The sequence below is a fragment of the Mercenaria mercenaria genome, chromosome 2 (genome assembly GCF_021730395.1).
Source record: "Mercenaria mercenaria strain notata chromosome 2, MADL_Memer_1, whole genome shotgun sequence".
Taxonomy (NCBI): domain Eukaryota; kingdom Metazoa; phylum Mollusca; class Bivalvia; order Venerida; family Veneridae; genus Mercenaria; species Mercenaria mercenaria.
This window is the reverse complement of record NC_069362.1, coordinates 17,811,653-17,833,851: the sequence shown is the minus strand read 5'-3', so window position 1 is coordinate 17,833,851 and position 22,199 is coordinate 17,811,653. Positions and strand designations below refer to the sequence as shown.

The 22,199-nt window shown below is 37.7% G+C and overlaps 1 protein-coding gene across 1 annotated transcript in view; it reads left to right on the top strand.

Annotated features, from left to right (window-relative positions):
- The window catches only part of LOC123563398 (protein lin-54 homolog), a 43,189-nt gene that overhangs the window by 9,167 nt on the left and 11,823 nt on the right, over window positions 1–22,199 (top strand). The window contains exons 4-8 of the mRNA XM_053531225.1: window positions 5,895–6,004; window positions 6,256–6,507; window positions 17,112–17,269; window positions 18,541–18,615; window positions 18,855–19,000. Coding sequence (XP_053387200.1) covers window positions 5,895–6,004; window positions 6,256–6,507; window positions 17,112–17,269; window positions 18,541–18,615; window positions 18,855–19,000 — 741 coding nt within the window. The remainder of the gene's footprint in view (window positions 1–5,894; window positions 6,005–6,255; window positions 6,508–17,111; window positions 17,270–18,540; window positions 18,616–18,854; window positions 19,001–22,199) is intronic.

Here is a 22,199-nt window from a genome sequence, read left to right as displayed (position 1 = left end):
ATATTTAGGTCAAGTTCGAAACAGGGTCATGTGCGAGCAAAAACTAGGTCAGTACGTCTAAAAATAGAAAAACCTTGTGACCTCTCTAGAGGCCATACTTGTGAATGGATCTCCATAAAAATTGGTCAGAATGTTCATCTTGATGATATCTAGGTCAAGTTCGAAAGTGGGTTACGTGCCCTCAAAAAGTAGGTCAGTAGGTCAAATAATGAAAAAACGTGACCTCTCTAGAGGCCATATTTTTCATGGGAACTGTAGATCTGTAGAACTGGGTCAACTGCGATCAAAAACTAGGTCAGTAGGTCTTGAAATAGAAAAAGCTTGTGACCTCTCTAGAGGCCATACCCTTGAATGGATCTTCATGAAAATTGATCAGAATGTTCACCTTGATGATACCTAGGTCAAGTTTGAAACTGGGTCACGTGCCATACAAAACTAGGTCAGTAGGTCAAATAATAAAAAACCTTGTGACCTCTCTAGAGGCCATACTTTTCATGGGATCTGTATGAAAGTTGGTCTGAATGTTCATCTTGATGATATCTAGGTCAAGTTTGAAACTGGATCAACTGCGGTCAAAAACTAGGTCAGTAGGTCTAAAATTATTAAAATCTTTTGACCTCTCTAGAGGCCATATTTTTCAATGGATCGTCATGAAAATTGGTCAGAATGTTCACCTTGATGATATGTAGGTCAGTTTCGAAACTGGGTCACGTGCGGTCAAAAACTAGGCCAGTAGGTATAAAAATAGAAAAACCTTGTGACCTCTCTAGAGGCCATACTTGTGAATGGATCTCCATAAAAATTGGTCAGAATGTTCATCTTGATGATATCTAGGTCAAGTTCGAAAGTGGGTTACGTGCCCTCAAAAAGTAGGTCAGTAGGTCAAATAATGAAAAAACGTTGTGACCTCTCTAGAGGCCATATTTTTCATGGGAACTGTAGATCTGTAGAACTGGGTCAACTGCGATCAAAAACTAGGTCAGTAGGTCTTGAAATAGAAAAAGCTTGTGACCTCTCTAGAGGCCATATTTTTCACGAGATCTTCATGAAAATTAGTGAGAATGTTCACCTTGATGATATCTAGGTAAAGTTCAAAACAGGGTCACATACCTTCGAAAACTAGGTCAATAGGTCAAATAATAGAAAAACCTTGTGACCTCTCTAGAGACCATATTTTTAAATGGATCTTCATGAAAATTGGTCAGAATTTTATCTTGATAATATCTAGGTCAAGTTCAAAACTGGGTCACATGAGCTCAAAAACTAGGTCACTGTTTTCAAATAATAGAAAAACGACATCATACTCAAAACTGGGTCATGTGGGAAGAGGTGAGCGATTCAGGACCATCATGGTCCTCTTGTTTGTTCTCTTACAATAATTTTTTTTTAGCTCACCTGTCACATAGTGACAAGGTGAGCTTTTGTGATCACCCTTCGTGCGTCCGTCGGACAGTCGGTCCGTGCGTCAACAATTTCTTGTCTGCACGATAGTGGTTTCATTTATGATTTTATTTTAACCAAACTTGCACACAACTTGTATCACCATAAGATCTCGGTTCCTTTCTTGAACTGGGCAGATCCCGTTATGGGTTCCAGAGTTATGGCCTCTGAAAGGGCCAAAATTAGCTATTTTGACCTTGTCTGCACAATAGCAGCTTTATTTATGATTTCATTTTTTACCAAACTAGCACACAACTTGTATCACCATAAATCTTGATTCCTTTTGAACTGGCAGATTCAATATGGGTTCGAGTTATGGCCCCTGAAAGGGCCAGAATTAGCTATTTTGACCTTGTCTGCACAATAGCAGCTTCATTTATGATTTGAATTTAATCAACTTGCACAAACTTGTGTCACCATAAAATCTGGTTCCTTTTCTAAAACCGGCCAGATCCCTTAATGGGTTCCAGAGTTATGGCCCTGAAAGGGCAAATTAGCTATTTTGACCTGTCTGACAATAGCGCTTCATTATGTCTCCTCAGGAGACATATTGTTTTTGCCCTATCCGTCGTACGTCACATTCATTCTGAGCAATAATGGAGAACATTTGACTAGAACCTTCAAACTTCATAGGGTTTTAGGGCTGCTGGAGTAGACCACCCTATTGTTTTTGGGGTCACTCCGTCAAAGGTCAAGGTCACAGGGGCCTGAACATTGAAAACCATTTCCGATCAATAACACGAGAACCACTTGACCCAGAATGTTGAAACTTCATAGGATGATTGGTCATGAAAAGTAGATGACCCCTATTGATTTTGGGGTCACTCCGTCAAAGGTCAAGGTCACAGGGGCCTGAACATTGAAAACCATTTCCGATCAATAACTAGTGAACCACTTGACCCAGAATGTTGAAACTTCATAGGATGATTGGTCATGAAGAGTAGATGACCCCTATTGATTTTGGGGTCACTCCGTCAAAGGTCAAGGTCACAGGGGCCTGAACATTGAAAACCATTTCCGATCAATAACTAGAGAACCACTTGACCCAGAATGTTGAAACTTCATAGGATGATTGTACATGCAAAGTAGATGACCCCTATCGATTTTCGGGTCACTCCATTAAAGGTCAAGGTCACAGGGGCCTGAACATTGAAAACCATTTCCGGTCAATAACTTGAGAACCACTTGACCCAGAATGTCGAAATTTAATAGGATGATTGGTCATGCAGAGTAGATGACCCCTAACAATTATGGGGTCACTCTGTGAAAGGTCAGGTCACAGGGGCCGAACATTGAAAACCATTTCCGGTCAAATAAATTGAGAACCCTTGACAAGATGATGAAACTTCATAGATGATTGGTCATGCAGAGTAGATGACCCCTAACGTTTTTAGGGTCATTCTGTTAAAGGTCAAGACTACAGGGGCCTGAACATGGAAAACCATTTCCAGGCAATAACTTGAGAACCTCTCGACCCAGAATGTTGAACTTCATAGAATGATTGTTCATGCAGAGTAAATGACCCCTATTGTTTTTGAGGCCACTCCGTTAAAGGTCAAGGTCACAGTGGCCTGTTCATGTAAAATCATTTTTTGGAAATAACTTGAGAACCACTTGACCTACAATGTTGAAACTTAATAGGATGATTGGACATGCAGAGTAGATGAACCCCCATTTATTTTGAGGTCACTTGATCAAAGGTCAAGGTCACAGGAGCCTGAACAGTGACTGGAAAAACCATAGTGTTGAGAGTGTTGAAATTTAGCGGGATGACTGGACATGCCAAGTAGATGATCCCTATTGCAGCCAACCATCAGTGTCTCTTTGATTTTTGCTCCTGACCCCTTTTGACTTCTTGCCTATAGGACTTTGCATTGGGGGAGACATGCGCTTTTTAACAAAAGCATTTTCTAGTTAATGATTTGATTTTAACCAAACTTGCACACAACTTGTATCACCACAAGATCTTGGTTCTTTTCTTGAACTCGCCCGATTCCATCATGGGTTCCAGAGTTATGGCCCCTTAAAGGTCCAAAATTGGCTATTTTGGCTTTTGCAGCCATATAGATACTTCATTTATGGTTTTATTATGTCTCCCCCAGGAGACATATTGTTTTTGCCCTGTCCGTCCGTCCTTCCGTCCGTCCGTCCGTACGTCACACTTCATTTCCGAGCAATAACTGGAGAACCATTTGACCTAGAACCTTCAAACTTTATAGGGTTGTAGGGCTGCTGGAGTAGACGACCCCTATTGTTTTTGGGGTCACTCCGTCAAAGGTCAAGGTCACAGGGGCCTGAACATTGAAAACCATTTCCGATCAATAACTAGAGAACCATTTGACCAGAAAGTTTTAAACTTCACAGGATGATTGGGCATAAAGAGTAGATGACCCTATTGTTTTTGGGGTCACTCCGTCAAAGGTCAAGGTCACAGGGGCCTGAACATTGAAAACCATTTCCAATCAAAAGCTAGAGACCACTTGACCCAGAATGTTGAAATTCACAGGATGATTGGTCATAAAGAGTAAATGACCCCTATTGATTTTGGGGTCACTCCATCAAAGGTCAAGGTCACAGGGGCCTGAACATGGAAAACCATTTCCGATCAATAACTAGAGAACCACTTGACCCAGAATGTTGAAACTTCATAGGATGATTGTACATGCAAAGTAGATGACCCCTATTGATTTTGGGGTCACTCCATTAAAGGTCAAGGTCACAGGGGCCTGACCATTGAAAACCATTTCCAGTCAGTAACTTGAGAACCACTTGACCCAGAATGTTGAAACTTAATAGGATGATTAGTCATGCAGAGTAGATGACCCTTTACGATTTTTGGGTCACTCTGTGAAAGGTCAAGGTCACAGGGGCCTGAACATTGAAAACCATTTCTGGTCAGTAACTTGAGAACCACTTGACCCAGAATGATGAAACTTCATAGGATGATTGGTCATGCAGAGTAGATGACCCCTGTTGATTTTGGGGTCACTCCGTTAAAGGTCAAGGTCACAGGGGCCTGAACATTGATAACCAGTTCCGATCAATAACTTGAGAACCACTTGACCCAGAATGTTGAAACTTCATAGAATGATTGAACATGCAGAGTAGATGACCCCTGTTGATTTTGGGGTCAGTCTATTAAAGGTCAATGTCACAGTGGCCTGTTCATGTAAAATCATTTTTTGGAAATAACTTGAGAACCACTTGACCTACAATGTTGAAACTTAATAGGATGATTGGACATGCAGAGTAGATGACCCCTATTTATTTTGAGGTTACTTGATCAAAGGTCAAGGTCACAGAAGCCTGGACAGTGACTTGAGAACCACTAGGCCAAGAGTGTTGAAATTTAGCGGGATGACTGGACATGCCAAGTAGATAATCCCTATTGCAGCCAACCATCAGTGTCTCTTTGACTTTCGCTCCTGACCCCTTTTGACTTCTTGCCTATAGGACTTTGCATTGGGGGAGACATGCGCTTTTTTACAAAAGCATTTTCTAGTTTGATACAAACTTCCAAAATATCTTCAACAACAATAAATCTTGGATTCCATGACAAATCAGATCCAATCGTAGGTTCCAGAGTTATTTTATATCTGATTACCTCCCCTGATTGTAATCAGAATGGATTTATATCAGTAAGTACTTATAGGACTTATTTGAAATTTCATTATTGTCATTAGTTGGACTGAGCCAATCAGGGTAGATAACTATGGACTGATTTTATGTCAAATTACCTCCCTTTATTTCAAATTAAAATGGGTATATCTCCATAACTAATGAAGATACTGATCTGAAATTTCATTTATGTCAACAGATTTATTTGGCAGGTCCTTCTTTTGTTCACTAACAATAATTTTTTTTAATTACTTCCCTTTTACGTTACTATAAGTAGCTTATTTTTAGTGACTTTTTTATGATTGGCCGTAGGGAAAAACTGAGACAACTTTTCTGTGGTACAACATGGATACCTCCAATTTTTAGGTGTATTTTGACATAACTTTACCTGGTAAGATTTTTGTTGTGGACTTGGAATTTTTTTTGGAATTTCTTCTTTTTGTTGTTCCTGTCCTTAGGGCTTCACAAGTCAAGTTCTTTAAATTTTGCTCCTATCCTCTGGTGTAACCCTTTGGGCATATATTGCCCCGCTTGGCGGTGCTCTTGTTATATTGGTATCATCAATTTGTCTTCTCTCGAGTTTGTTAAAGGTGCCGTTAAGGCTGCCTCAGTGATTAAGTTTCCTGACTTCCAGTGACTTGCAGATTTTAAGAAGCCATCAATGTTAGTGGTTCAGTCAATATGCCAGGACTTGTTTGAAATAATGCCCAAGGGGTCATCACGATGAAAAGCTGGAAAGACACCGTTTGACCTAACCCTCAGTGTGGCTTAAACAAGGTTTTCTAATTTTCTGAATTGTTCAGTTTTAAAACTGATGATTCATTTTTCATTTGTAGGTGCAAGGGCACAGTTGATTCCAGTCTCAGTTCCTTCAACCATGGTTGCTGCAGGGCAAGCTGGACAACCAATGAAAATAACTATACCAGCACAGTCAGCCAATCAGATTGTAAGACACATGCATCTGTTTTTGAGCCAGTTCATTGATGCATTGTTGATCAGATAAGAGTGGTCTCAATGTTTTTAAATTAAGATATATTTTAGTTTAAGTAAAATTGATTTTTAATTGAAAGGTGGATTAAGAGTTATTTTAAGTAGAGTTTATTAAAAAGCTATTCCTCCTGGACCAACCAGGATGAGTAAATGACAGGTTCGATAATTCTTATAAACATAATACCCTGATATTTTAAAATGTTTTAGGTTGCATCACGGCCCAGTGGTACCACTGTACAGAGGATCATACTGCCCGCAGGGCCAAACCAGGTCGCAATACGACCTGCACCTCCAGCAAGTGTGGCATCTGGTGCACAGATTATACGGGCAACCCTTCCTGCAGGTGCGGGAACCTTGGCTCAGATAGCGCCCGGTGGAACTACCTTCCTGTCAACCGGACCTAGTAATACTCCTGGTGTACAGGGATTTGCTTTGGTGCCGGCTTCCTATTTGTCACAGGTAAATAAATATATAAGTTGAGAATGCTGTGGATCTACCTTAAGAATAGAACATTTGGGGAGTGAGAAGAGAGATGTTTGCAAGGCAATGTGCTGATACTCGTCACACTTCAGAAGCGTTTGTAAGCAAAGTTAAAATGTACTCTTCCACACAGTTCATGAAATAGATAAAAATATTTTCTTTGTGCTGAGGTTTCATTATAAAACTTTATTCATCATTAAATGAAATAAATATTTTCTAACTCATAGAGTTGGTACCTTATATTTTAAATTATAACAAGAATTAAGATCTTAAGCATTAGTGTTGATATATTGATATTAAAATAAACATGCAAAATTTCTTTTTTTATGTTACAGCAGAAATAAAATCAGTAGTTTTTTTCTATTTCCTCAAAGTGCTCTTTTGCACTTATTATATGCCCGAAGGGTCGTATTATGTTATGGTCCTGGTGTCCGTCTATCTGTCTATCCGAGCTCACATTTGCATACTTAGGTGGCTATAGGAACAATAGGTAAGAGGTATTGCTTTTTATACGCCCGTTTGAAAAACGGGACGTATTATGGGAACGCCCCTGGCGGGCGGGCGGGCGGGCGGGTTGGCGGGCGGGCGGCGTCCACAGACCTTGTCCGGAGCATATCTTCTACATGCATGAAGGGATTTTGATGAAACTTGGCACAGTTGTTCACCATCATGAGACGGAGTGTCATGCGCAAGAACCAGGTCCCTAGGTCTAAGGTCAAGGTCACACTTGGAGGTCAAAGGTCAAATTCAAGAATGACTTTGTCCGGAGCATATCTTCTTCATGCATAGAGGGATTTTGATTAAAGTTGGCACAATTGTTCATCATCATGAGAAGGAGTGTCATGCGCAAGAACCAGGTCCCTAGGTCTAAGGTCAAGGTCACACTTAGAGGTCAAAGGATACAAGAATGAAAACTTTGTCCGGAGCATTTTTTCTTCATGCATAGAGGGATTTTGATATAACTTGGCACAAATGTTCACCACCATGAGGCGGAGTGTCATGCGCAAGAACCAGGTCTCTAGGTCTAAGGTCAAGGTCACACTTAGAGGTCAAAGGATACAAGAATGAAAACTTTGTCCGGAGCATTTCTTCTTCATGCATAGAGGGATTTTGATATAACTTGGCACAAATGTTCACCACCATGAGGCGGAGTGTCCATGCGCAAGAACCAGGTCTCTAGGTCTAAGGTCAAGGTCACACTTAGAGGTCAAAGGATACAAGAATGAAAACCTTGTCCGGAGCATTTCTTCTTCATGCATAGAGGGATTTTGATATAACTTGGCACAAATGTTCACCACCACAAGACGTAGTGTCATGCGCAAGAACCAGGTCCCTAGGTCTAAGGTCAAGGTCACACTTAGAGGCCAAAGGTCAGATACAAGAATGACTTTGTCCGAAGCATTTCTTCTTCATGCATAGAGGGATTTTGATGTAACTTGACACAACTATACACCATCATGAGACGAAGTGTCATGCGCAGTTCCCTTCTTTAGAATTACTTCCCTTTGTTGTTACTATAAATAGCTTATATTGTAACTTTTTCATTACTAGTCGTAGGGAAAAATCGAGACCACTTTTCTGTAGTACAACATGCATGCTACATCCAATTTTGAGGTGTATTTTGACCAGTCTCTACCTGGTAAAGATTTTTGTGTGGACTTACAATTTTTTTTTTGAATTTTTTTTTTTTTTTTTTTTTTTTTTTTTTTTTTTTTTAAGATTAACTTCCCTTAGTTGTTACTATAAATAACTTATATTGTAACTTTTTTATAATTGACCGTAGGGAAAAACCAAGACCACTTTTCTGTGGTACAACATAGATGTTACTTTCCAATTTTAGGTGTATTTTAAGGTATCTCTACCTGGTAAGGAGTTTTTTTGTGGACTTAGAAAAACAAAACACTTAGTTATTACTAAACAACTACAAAATTAAAATTCCATTTGCAAATACAGGTGCTAGAGTAAAGAAATTTGCTGTGACGGGCGTATATTGTGACATTCTTGCACTCTTGTTGCAAGATTTATTGCCCCTTTTGTACTTAGAAAATATCAGATTTCTTGGTTAAGTTTTCTGTTTTGGTCAGCTTTTATCCTAAACTATCAAAGCTATTGCTTTAAAACTTGCAACACTTGTTCACCATCATAAGTTGACCCTGTACAGCAAGAAACATAACTCCATCCTGCTTTTTGCAAGATTTATGGCCCCTTTTGGACTTAGAAAATATCAGATTTCTTGGTTAAGTTTTATGTTTAAGTCAACTTTTTCTCTTAAACTATCTAAGCTATTGCTTTGAAACTTGCAACACTTGTTCACCATCATAAGCTGACCCTGTACAGCAAGCAACATAACTCCATCCTGCTTTTTGCAATAATTATTGCCCCTTTTGGACTTAGAAAATCATTTTCTTGGTTGAGTATTATGTTTAAGTCAACTTTTCTCATAAACTATCAAAGCTATTGCTTTAAAACTTGCAACAGTTTTTCACCATCATAAGTGGACACTGTACATCAAGAAACATAACTCTATTCTGCTTTTTGCAAGAATGATGTCCCTTTTTAGCTCATCTGTTTTTTTGAAAAAAAATGATGAGTTATTGTCATAACTTGAGCGGTTGTTGGCGTCGGCGTTGCCTGGTTAAGTTTTATGTTTAGGTCAGCTTTTCTCCTAAACTATCAAAGCTATTGCTTTGAAACTTGGAATACTTGTTCACCATCTTAAGCTGATCCTGTATAGCAAGAAACATAACTCCATCTTGCTTTTTGCAAGATTTATGGCCCCTTTTGTACTTAGAAAATATCAGATTTCTTGGTTAAGTTTTATGTTTAGGTCAACTTTTCTCCTAAACTATCAAAGCTATTGCTTTGAAACTTGGAATACTTGTTCACCATCATAAGCAGACCCTGTACATCAAGAAACATAACTCCATCTTGCTTTTTGCAAGATTTATTGCCCCTTTTGGACTTAGAAAATCAGTTTTCTTGGTTAGGTTTTATGTTTAGGTCAGCTTTTATCCAAAACTATCAAAGCTATTGCTTTAAAACTTGCAACACTTGTTCACCATCATAAGTTGACCTGTACAGCAAGAAACATAACTCCGTCCTGCTTTTTGCAAGATTTATGGCCCCTTTTGGACTTAGAAAATATCAGATTTCTTGGTTAAGTTTTATGTTTAAGTCAACTTTTTCTCTTAAACTATCAAAGCTATTGCTTTGAAACTTGCAACACTTGTTCACCATCATAAGCTGACCCTGTACAGCAAGCAACATAACTCCATCCTGCTTTTTGCAATAATTATTGCCCCTTTTGGACTTAGAAAATCATTTTCTTGGTTGAGTATTATGTTTAAGTCAACTTTTCTCATAAACTATCAAAGCTATTGCTTTAAAACTTGCAACAGTTTTTCACCATCATAAGTGGACACTGTACATCAAGAAACATAACTCTATCCTGCTTTTTGCAAGAATGATGGCCCTTTTTAGACTTAGAAAATCATGGGTAGGACAATATTTCTATTACACAAAAAAAAATCAGATGAGCGTCGGCACCCGCAAGGCGGTGCTCTTGTTAGACTTAGAAAATCATGGGTAGGACAATATTTCTATTACACAAAAAAAATCAGATGAGCGTCAGCACCCGCAAGGCGGTGCTCTTGTTAGATGTATTTTGACATAACTTCACCTAGTAAGAATTTTTTCTTGGACATGGACATTTTTTTTTTTTTGGAATTTCTTCTTTTTGTTGTTCCTGTCCTTTGGGCTTTAACAGTCAAGTTCTTTAAATTTTGCTCCCATCCTCTGATGTAACCCTTCGGGCGTATATTGCCTATAGTACTATGCAATCAATATATCATTTAAGCCAGAGTATAAAAATGAAATCTTGCTTTCATCTTTTGTAAGCACATTGTTTAAATGTTTCTGAAACTTTTTATTTAATTTCCATGTAGTTTGTTCCCTTTGCAATTTAATAGTCCTACTTTTCAAGCCATTGATATGTTATCCCCATTTGGATTGTTGCGGGAAGAACTTAAGTGATGGAAGCAGTTGTCAAATGCATATTGTTTGAAATCAGATAATTTAAAGTCTGTATAATAAAAATAAGTTCAGGTCCACTACATAAACTGTATATAACCATACAGAAAGTTCATTATTCCTGGTGTCATTTGTGTGCGAAGATAAATACCAGATAGGATTATTAGCTCACCTGTCACAAAGTGACAAGGTGAGCTTTTGTGATCGCGCAGCGTCCGTCGTCCGTCCGTCCGTGCGTAAACTTTTGCTTGTGACCACTCTAGAGGTCACATTTTTCATCGGATCTTTATGAAAATTGGTCAGAATGTTTACCTTGATGATATCTAGGTCAAGTTCGAAACTGGGTCACGTGCGGTCAAAAACTAGGTCAGTAGGTCTAAAAATAGAAAAACCTTGTGACCTCTCTAGAGGCCATATATTTCTCAAGATCTTCATGAAAATTGGTCAGAATGTTCACCTTGATGATATCTAGATCAAGTTTGAAACTGGGTTACGTGCCATTAAAAACTAGGTCAGTAGGTCAAATAATAGAAAAACCTTGTGACCACTCTAGAGGTCAAATTTTTCATGGCCCGCCCGCTTAGCTCAGTAGGGAGAGCGTTGGTCTACGGATCGCGGGGTCGCGAGTTCGATCCTTGGGCGGGGCGTATGTTCTCCGTGACGATTTGACGAAAGACATTGTGTCTGAAATCATGCGTCCTCCACCTCTGATAATTCATGTGGGGAAGTTGGCAGTTACTTGCGGAGAATAGGTTTGTACTGGTACAGAATCCAGGAACACTGGTTAGGTTAACTGCCCGCCGTTACATGACTGAAATACTGTTGAAAAACGGCGTTAAACCCAAAACAAACAAACAAACAAACAAATTTTTCATGGGGTCTTTATGAAAATCGGTCAGAATGTTCACCTTAATGATATCTAGGTCAGGTTCGAAACTGGGTAACGTGCGGTCAAAAACTAGGTCAGTAGGTCTAAAAATAGAAAAACCTTGTGACCTCTCTAGAGGCTATATATTTTACAAGATCTTCATGAAAATTGGTCAGAATGTTCACCTTGATGAAATCTAGGTCAAGTTCGAATCTAGGTCACGTGCCATCAAAAACTAGGTCAGTAGGTCAAATAATAGAAAAACCTTGTGACCTCTCTAAAGGCCAATTTTTTCATGGGATCTGTATGAAAGTTGGTCTGAATGTTCACCTTGATGATATCTAGGTCAAGTTTGAAACTGGGTCACGTGCGGTCAAAAACTAGGTCAGTAGGTCTAAAAATAGAAAAACCTTGTGACCTCTTTAGAGGCCATACTTTTGAATGGATCTACATAAAAATTGGTCAGAATGTTCATCCTGATGATATCTAGGTCAAATTCGAAACTGGGTCACGTGCCTTCAAAAAGTAGGTCAGTAGGTCAAATAATGAAAAAACCTTGTGACCTCTCTAGAGGCCATATTTTTCATGGGATATGTATGAAAGTTGGTCTGACTGTTCATCTTGATGATATATAGGTCAAGTTTGAAACTTGGTCAGCTGCGGTCAAAAACTAGGTCAGTAGGTCTAAAATTAGAAAAATCTTTTGACCTCTCTAGAGGCCATATTTTTCAATAGATCTTCATGAAAATTGGTCTGAATGTTCACCTTGATGGTATCTAAGTCAGTTTTGAAACTGGGTCACATGCGGTCAAAAACTAGGCCAGTAGATATAAAAATAGAAAAACCTTGTGACCTCTCTAGAGGCCATATTTTTCATGAGATCTTCATGAAAATTAGTGAGAATGTTCACCTTGATGATATCTAGGTCAAGTTCAAAACAGGGTCACGTACCTTTGAAAACTAGGTCAATAGGTCAAATAATAGAAAAACCTTGTGACCTCTGTAGAGGCCATATTTTTCAATGGATCTTCATGAAAATTGGTCAGAATTTTTATCTTGATGATATCTAGATCAAATTCAAAACTGGGTCACATGAGCTCAAAAACTAGGTCACTATATCAAATAATAGAAAAAACGACGTCATACTCAAAACTGGGTCATGTGGGAACAGGTGAGCGATTCAGGACCATCATGGTCCTCTTGTTATTTGTGTCATTGGTTGATATTCATTACCAGGGCTCAACATATCTACTTGTCCGCTAGTAAATATGAGTAGAAATCGGCTCCAAGCGAGTGGAAATTGCTTTAACACTCTTCCTGCAGTACGAGTGCAATTTAAACCAAAAACAAAAATATAATAAATTAGGTTAAAACGGAGCCGTTCAGAAGCTTGATAGCCAGATATCTAAAACTGAAATTTATCTGTTGTTCGCAACTATAAAATTTGTCCAACTACGTTAGGGTACTACACTCTGATTGCATTTGCTAGATCTATGCTCGGTAGTTAAGAACAGGATTGCGGAATGCACTGGTTTAAACGGACTTTAATGTAGACCAAGTCTGTAAAAATTGTTTTTAGTTGATGATTGCTGGGCAAGTGAAAATTATATCGGGACGAGTGAAAATTCTAGGCAGCTCATTCTGCAGGATTAGTTGTTTTCAAAGGGTTTGTCCAGCCCTTATTACAATGCCTCGAAAGACTTGATATAAGAAGTTGTTTTTAGCTCACCTGTCAGAAAGTGACAAGGTGAGCTTTTGTGATCCCGCGGTGTCCGTCGTCCTCCGTGCGTCCGTAAACTTTTGCTTGTGACCACTCTAGAGGTCACATTTTTCATGGGATCTTTATGAAAGTTGGTCAGAATGTTCATCTTGATGATATCTAGGTCAAGTTCGAGACTAGATCACGTGCCGTCAAAAACTAGGTCAGTAGGTCTAAAAATAGAAAAACCTTGTGACCTCTCTAGAGGCCATATATTTCACAAGATCTTCATGAAAATTGGTAAGAATGTTCACCTTGATGATATCTAGGTCAAGTTCGAAACTGGGTCACGTGCCGTCAAAAACTAGGTCAGTAGGTCTAAAAATAGAAAAACCTTGTGACCTCTCTAGAGGCCATATATTTCACAAGATCTTCATGAAAATTGGTCAGAATGTTCACCTTGATGATATCTAGGTCAAGTTCGAAACTGGTTCACGTACCCTCAAAAACTAGGTCAGTAGGTCTAAAAATAGAAAAACCTTATGACCTTTCTAGAGGCCATATATTTCACAAGATCTTCATGAAAATTGGTCAGAATGTTCACCTTGATGATATCTAGGTCAAGTTTGAAACTGGGTCACGTGTTGTCAAAAACTAGGTCAGTAGGTCAAATAATAGAAAAACCTTGTGACCTCTCTAAAGGCCATATTTTTCATGGGATCTGTATGAAAGTTGGTCTGAATGTTCATCTTGATGATATCTAGGTCACGTTCGAAACTGGGTCACGTGCAGTCAAAAACTAGGTCAGTAGGTCTAAAAATAGAAAAACCCTGTGACATCACTAGAGGCCATATATTTCACAAGATCTTCATGAAAATTGGTCAGAATGTTCATCTTGATGATATCTAGGTCAAGTTTGAAAGTGGGTCACGTGCCTACAAAAACTAGGTCAGTAGGTCAAATAATAGAAAAACCTTGTGACGTCTCTAGAGGCCATATTTTTCATGGGATCTGTATGAAAGTTGGTCTGAATGTTCATCTTGATGATATCTAGGTCAAGTTCAAAAGTAGGTCACGTGCCTTCAAAAACTAGGTCAGTAGGTCAAATAATAGAAAAACCTTGTGACCTCTCTAAAGACCATATTTTTCATGGGATCTGTATGAAAATTGGTCTGAATGTTCATCTTGATGATATCTAGGTCAAGTTCGAAACAGGGTCATGTGCGGTCAAAAACTAGGTCAGTAGGTCTAAAAATAGAAAAAACCTTGTGACCTCTCTAGAGACCATATTTTTCAATGGATCTTCATGAAAATTGGTCAGAATTTTTATCTTGATAATATCTAGGTCAAGTTCAAAACTGGGTCACATGAGCTCAAAAACTAGGTCACTATGCAGGGCCCTCGTTTGCCGATTTTTGGGGCCGAAATTCGGCCCCGTTCCCCCCTCGAAATAGTATGCTTTTTTCCCCCGAAGTATAGAAAATTTCCCCCTCGAAAGAAAAAAAAAATCAAGAAAAAAATCGATAACCGATAGTCTTAGGAGCGTCTCGTAACTTAATGAGCCTGATAAAGTTTTACTCCTTCCTCTTATCAGTCATTTTCTACAGTAAAACTATATCCACGATAAACACGTGTATTCAAAATAAACACACTCGGTCATGCCCTCCTGCCTTTGATCTTCTGCTAAATTCCCGCTCTTTATCATGTGGACATGCCACGCTGATTTTTCTTTATCAGCAAGTTACGTCACGGCGAGCGAACATAGGTAATGAGAATCAATGAAGTGTTAACATTAATTGATAAAGCGGTACCCGTATTGAGCCTGCATACTGTCAAAAAAGGCGCCAATTATTAAATTATCGTAATTAAGCGACCAGCTGATTACCGAGCATGTGAAAAGTGTCCTGCAAGATTTCTTCATGCAAACTTTAAATTAGCTCATTGTTTAATGATTGTACCTTAATATCAACGAGAAAATCCACAAATTTAAATGGATTTGGAAAGTAAAAATAAGTTTAGAATGTCCGTTCACGATTCTAATTACACCCGATGACATATGCAATTTTTCCAAAATTCACTAAAAAAACTTGACTTTCAATGCAATTTTTAATGAAAAGTAGCATCATTATTTGAGGAACTATCTCTGGTTTACCTTAGTGGACCAAGTTTACTGGCAAAAACAACATTTCAGACGACATTCCAAAAGTGTACCAGTATCCGGATAGTACGTTTTTGGATACATTTTTACAGTGTTTTAGCACTTTTCTGCTAACAAACAAAAATATTGAAGAAAAACCTCATCAAATTAAAATGAATTTTGATAAAAATTTATTTACAATATGAGATTATATGACCTGAAACAGAAATTATTATTATGTTATTATGCTGTAACATGTTCTTGGTTTTAGTAGCTATTAATTACTTAGTATTACTTCAGAGCTCCAGATAAGATGCGTATTTGCGTAAATACGTTTTGAAATTTACAAAAAACGCATTTAAAATCAAACCTACGCGTACTGATACGCATTGAAAAAACGGGATACGTATTTTACTCGATTTAAGTGCGTAATCCAATTTTATCGTAAATCATGCACATCCTTTTTGTAATCGAGTACAACAAACAAAATGGTGTCTCATAAAAAAGCAAACGCAAACGATATCGTAAAATAATGCCATTTTCTTCTTCAAGTATATTAGTGTGTGACAGGAGATGACTCGGACAATGCCTATCGCTAAGCATGTGATCTATGATATATAATGGGTAACTGTTGAAAAAGCCGAAGCACATACATGTTGGTGTTTCTGAAAAAAACATTGACAGTCGAAGTATCACTGGCTGTTGATATATCGCAGTGGTCAGTAACTGAAATTAAGATGTAATGTATGCAGTAAACTAAATGTTAAAACTATTTGAATGAAGGCTCAAAAATATTCAGGAAAACAGCATTGGTCAACAAAGGCACTTCAACGGAGCACATGAATATCAGAAAATTATAAATACAAACAGTTATTATTATTACCCTTTTAAATGATTTCGAATTCTGAAAAACCATTTAGAATTCTAAAATACCCTTTTGAAAAAACATCTAGGAGTAAAATACCATTTGAAAAAAAAACTAGGGGGTAAAATACCCTTTAACCTAAAATCTTATCTGGAGCTCTGTTACTTTATAAGAAAATATAGTCAATTGTATCGATGTGTTGGGGCAGGACTCTTGTATTTTGAAAAAGGACCCTTCAAAATTTGGACCCAAGGGTCCTGGGACTCTTGGGTTTCCAGGTCTAGTGGAACCCCTGGTTTTACTGATCCGTATAATACACGCGTTTTTCAGTTCCCGGGATGCGTTTATGCAAAGTTACTTCCCTTTGAAAAAAAAAATGTCGCATAATGCACATCATACCGTAAAAAGATCACGGATGCAACAGGGGCGAAATGTGCAAAAAAGATTTGCTTTTTAAGCAGCATGCTCTCAAAAAAACAAACTACTGTCACTGACACCGCTGTTTCATCAGGGCCAGACATGCACAATCAGGTAGATACGATGCAGGGAAGCCCTGCTCCGGCTGCTGCTGGGACAATGTCCGTGGATACTGCTAGTGCTACCGATAATGACGACATGTGAACCTCGCTTGGATATCACATAACTGATTTAATAAAAGAAAATAAAAGTTGCCTGTTTTTAATAGATTATGTTCTGTACAATACTTCAGATATATTCACATTAGTTTGATATCTGTAATACTCAATTCACCTTAATTTAAGGGGTTATGATCAGATGTCATATCTCCAGAATGAATTCCCCCCTCCCTTGAAAACGACGCGAAATTCCCCCCTCCAAGGGCCCCGGCCCCAATCCCCCAAAATGTAGAGAGGGCCCTGCTATGTCAAATAATAGAAAAAACGATGTCATACTCAAAACTGGGTCATGTGGGAAGAGGTGAGCGATTCAGGACCATCATGGTCCTCTTGTTTATTTTCTTTCTCAGATTCAGCAGCAAATACAGGCAAAACCAGCAGCAACCACTGCCAGCAGCGGTACCATGACAGAAACATCGAGTAAACAAGCACGTGCTGCTGACTATGTTCCTATTGCCAGTAATAACCCAGCTCTTAGTGCTAATACACAAAATAAAAATGTTAATGGGTGAGCAATTTAAGCATATTTCAGAAGTGTATGGAAGTAGTTTTAATGTTAAGTTTGTTTATATAAGTGATCATGATTGAGCTTTGTTTTAACATCCATTTAAATGTTACTTCACTAAGGACAGTATTCAACTTAACATTTAAAATTTGTCTCTAAGGTGTTGATATGTTTTTTGTGAGTAATGTTACATACATTCTTTCTCTGTTACTGAAACAAGCAAAAAAACACACACATTTCGTATGTATTTACTAAGTTTTGAAAAACTTCAAGAAACAGATACAAGAAAGTATTAAGATTATATACTTATGATCAAAACTTCTAAAACAAGATTGATCTGCAATGTTCACCATTCACTTTGGTAAGCACCTCTTTAACTAATAATGGTACTGTCCAAATTGAAAGATGGACAAGTTCATTATAGAAATTTAGCAGGATAAGGGTTAAAAATCTCTCAGGATATATTAGGATCCTGCGATAACTTAAAATGTACAAGAAAATTTTTCTTGAAACTTGGTACATACCAGACGCCAGTATGACCTATCATGTGTCAATGCGACAAAAAGAACATGCATGTTATTTTAATCTTCCTGTTTTTTGCCTGTTTGTCCATCCGTCCATTAGTCACAAATGGTGGATTCTTAAAGTACAAGAGATTTTTTCATAAAATCTTAGAAATAAAGTTAATATTTAGAATTTGTACTTGACAAAAGTGGAATTACAGCTCTTGACTTAACCCTTATCATACTGGACACAATAGATTCTGCCTTTGCGACCAGTGTAGATCATGATCAGCCTGTACAGTCTGATTATGATCTGCACTGTTTGCCATTCAGTCAGTATCATTTGGTTAACACCCATTTTAACAGTTAATGATACTGTCCAAATTGAAAGATGGACAAGTTCATTATAGAAATTTTGCAGGCTAAGGGTAAATCAAAAACATGCATTAAGAGCCTTTAAGTGTCTGTTGCTTGAATCTCAAAAATACTTTACATAGAGTCATAAAACTGTATAGGAATGTTATTTAGCAATATGCACACGGGGTTTTATTTTGGATATTCAAGCAAGCAAGCTAAGGGATGTCATGGCCATCTGGCTTAATGTGTGGAAGTCACCTTTCGCATTGCAGCTCAGTTGTGATCTTTCTCAGAGCAGCACTACAGACCTTTCTCCTTCATTAAAAGATAGTAAAATTGTGTATTAAAACCCAATAAAAATAGAGCAAGTAAAAGGTTGTTTAGTTTGTAATATCGAATAAACACTATTTTCAGGGCATCTCTTGATGGTAGTGGTGGTGCTAGACAGAGAAAACCTTGTAATTGTACCAAGTCTCAGTGCTTAAAACTGTAAGTTATTTCTTTCTTATCTCGGGTTACCTTTGAGCAACTTCTACAGTCTAAATTGGTATGAAATTTTCCATATATATACTTGGACTTTGGACTTTGATGTGAGTGTACATAGACCATCAGCTAATTCAAGTATTCTAATGTTAATTCTGTTTGTATGCTCAAAATAAGGCCAACACGCTCTTGTTGTTTAGGTACATGCTCAATAGTTGAAAACAAAAGGTATTATTATTTTGCAGATACTGTGATTGTTTTGCCAATGGTGAATTTTGCCACAGCTGCAACTGTACGAATTGTGCCAATAACCTGGAACATGAAGAAGATAGGTCAAGGGCCATTAAATCTTGTCTCGATAGAAACCCATTAGCATTCCATCCAAAAATTGGTAATGAATCTGCCTGTATTTACTTTGTATAGTTTATGAGTATTTTGAATATAGGATTAAGTTACTGACTTTAGTCCCTACTGATTGAAAACTAATTGTCAACTTCAGGGGTAGCTAAATCTGATTCTGACTTACTTGTCCGTTTACATGTCCGTTTTTGACAAGAGCTATTTTCTACTTGTCCGTATAATAGTATGGTGAAAGTCTGCTTGTCCATATGGGATCTGGGACAAGCTGGGCAAGTCAGACAATTAATTTTGCCACCCATACAAGTTACGTAGGAACAGCTATATGTATCGGATTGAAACTTCAAACAATGCTTCCAGGTCACCAAACCTACTCGAAGAAATTAGATGACTCATGATTTAATTTAATTTAAGTTATGGTCCTTGACTTAGTTTCCCTGCAAAATTTCAGTTTTTCTCGTAACTATTACATTGTTTATCAGGATCAGCTGTATGTATCAAATTTAAACTTCAAACAATGTGGTTGGGCATTGTTATGTACAACTCTTGTTTTATTAGCTCACCTGTCACATAGTGACAAGGTGAGCTTTTGTGATCACCCGTCGTCAGTCCGTGCGTGCGTACTTCATCAATTTCTTGTCTGCACGGTAGTGGTTTTATTTATGATTTTATTTTAACCAAACTTGCACACAACTTGTATCACCATAAGATCTCGGTTCCTTTCTTGAACTGGCCAGATCCCATTATGGGTTCCAGAGTTATGGCCCCTGAAAGGGGCCAAAATCAGCTATTTTGACCTTGTCTGCACAATAGCAGCTTTATTTATGATTTGATTTTTACCAAACTGGCACACAACTTGTATCACCATAAGATCTTGGTTCCTTTCTTGAACTGGCCAGATTCCATCATTGGTTGCAGAGTTATGGGCCCTGAAAGGGCCAGAATTAGCTATTTTGACCTTGTCTGCACAATAGCAGCTTCAGTTATGATTTTTTTAACCAAAATTGCACACAACTTGTATCACCATAAGATCTTGGTTCCTTTCTTGAACTGGCCAGATCCCATTATGGGTTCCAGAGTTATGGCCCCTGAAAGGGCCAAAATCAGCTATTTTATCCTTGTCTGCACAATAGCAGCTTTATTTATGATTTGATTTTTACCAGACTGGCACACAACTTGTATCACCATAAGATCTCGGTTCCTTTCTTGAAATGGTCAGATCCCATTATGGGTTCCAGAGTTATGGCCCCTGAAAAGGCCAAAATCAGCTATTTTGACATTGTCTGCACAATAGCAGCTTTATTTATGATTTGATTTTTACCAAACTGGCACACAACTTGTATCTCCATAAGATCTTGGTTCCTTTCTTGAACTGGCCAGATCCCATAATGGGTTCCAGAGTTATGGCCCCTGAAAGGGCCAAAATTAGCTATTTTGACCTTGTCTGCACAATAGCAATTTCATTATGATTTGATTTTAACCAAACTTGCACACAACTTGTATCACCATAAGGTCTTGGTTCCTTTCTTGAACTGGCCAGATCCCATATTGGGTTCCAGAGTTATGGCCCCTGAAAGGGCCAAAATTAGCTATTTTGACCTTGTCTGCACAATAGCAATTTCATTTATGATTTGATTTTAACAAAACTTGCACACAACTTGTATCACCACAAGATCTTGGTTCCTTTCTTGAACTGGCCAGATTCTATCATGGGTTCTAAAGTTATGGCCCCTTAAAGGTGCAAAATTGGCTATTTTGGCTTTTGCTGCCATATAGAGACTTCATTTATGGTTTTATTTGATACAAACTTCTAAAATATCTTCAACAACAATAAATCTTGGATTCCATGACAAATTAGATCCAATTGTAGGTTCCAGAGTTATTTTATATCTGATTACCTCCCCTGATTGTAGTCAAAATGGATTTATATCAGTTAGTACTTATAGGACTTATTTGAAATTTCATTGTTGTCATTAGTTGGACCGAGCCAATCAAAGTAGATAACTATGGACTGATTTCAGGGCCTCCTCTGCGTTTTTCATACTTGTCGCCAACCTTTTCGCCAATTTGAAAAAGTTGGAGCCACTTTAGAGCCAAAGTTCTGAGCCAATTTTATTTCTTTTAGTTGGCTGTCATAGTGTGCATAGAGAAATAAAATATTGTAAATAATTTCATTAGGAATAAAAACAAATTTTGAAGGTGTATTAGTTTATTGTAGAAGTAAATTCAATTTGTAGTTGGATAAAAAATGACACAAATCATTCTCTAATTAAGAATCATATCTATCCATGTCAGAATTACCAATATTTCAGGACTCATTTATTTTCGGAAAGGAAAATTCGGATTTTTTTCTATTCTAAAAGGTCGAGTTGAACACTCTTCTAATGATTTTTAAGAAGCCACGGTAGCAAGTGATATCTTCCAGTTTCTGAACATTTCAATTTCAAAGAAATTAACCAGGTCCAGGATGCAAATTGAGGCCGATGTGTTTTAATTTTCGGATCCATCGTTAAAATCTTTTATGAAAACTAAGGAATCAAAAATTATCTTGCAAAAAGTAACAAATTAAATGTATCTTTCGAACTTATTTAAAATTCGTCAGTCATACAACTGCATGCCACAAACATGACAATCTTTTTTTTGTAAAAAATCGCCACACATAAAGTACACCGTAATCGGAGTTAATTTTGGTGAATTCTTGGCAGAGGTCAAACATACAAGCTGGCAGATGTTTTGATTACTGATTAATCTTCAATTCACACATTATTACGCAATTATCTTCTCAAAGTGTCAACCAACTTCAATAGTCGAATTGTCAAATACACCGCCTAGACTGGTTATCGATTTTATTCACTACCAGCGTCTAGGTAAACACGTGTATCGGGAACCAATTCTTGGGCCGCTTATATCACTACGGAAAAAACAAATGCCGAGGAAAAAAACTATGCGCCACTTATTTTCGCCAGTTCGCAAAATTTAGCGCCAAATTCTTAAAATTATCGCAAATGGCGACATTGGCGATCGGCAGCGGAGGCCCTGGATTTTATGTAAAATTACCTCCCTTTATTTCAAATTAAAATGGGTATATCTCCGTAACTAATGAAGATATTGATCTGAAATTTCATTTATGTCAACAGATTTATTTGGCAGTTCCTTCTTTTGATCACGTACAATGATTTTCTTTTTAATTACTTCCCTTTTACGTAACTATAAATAGCTTATTTTAGTAACTT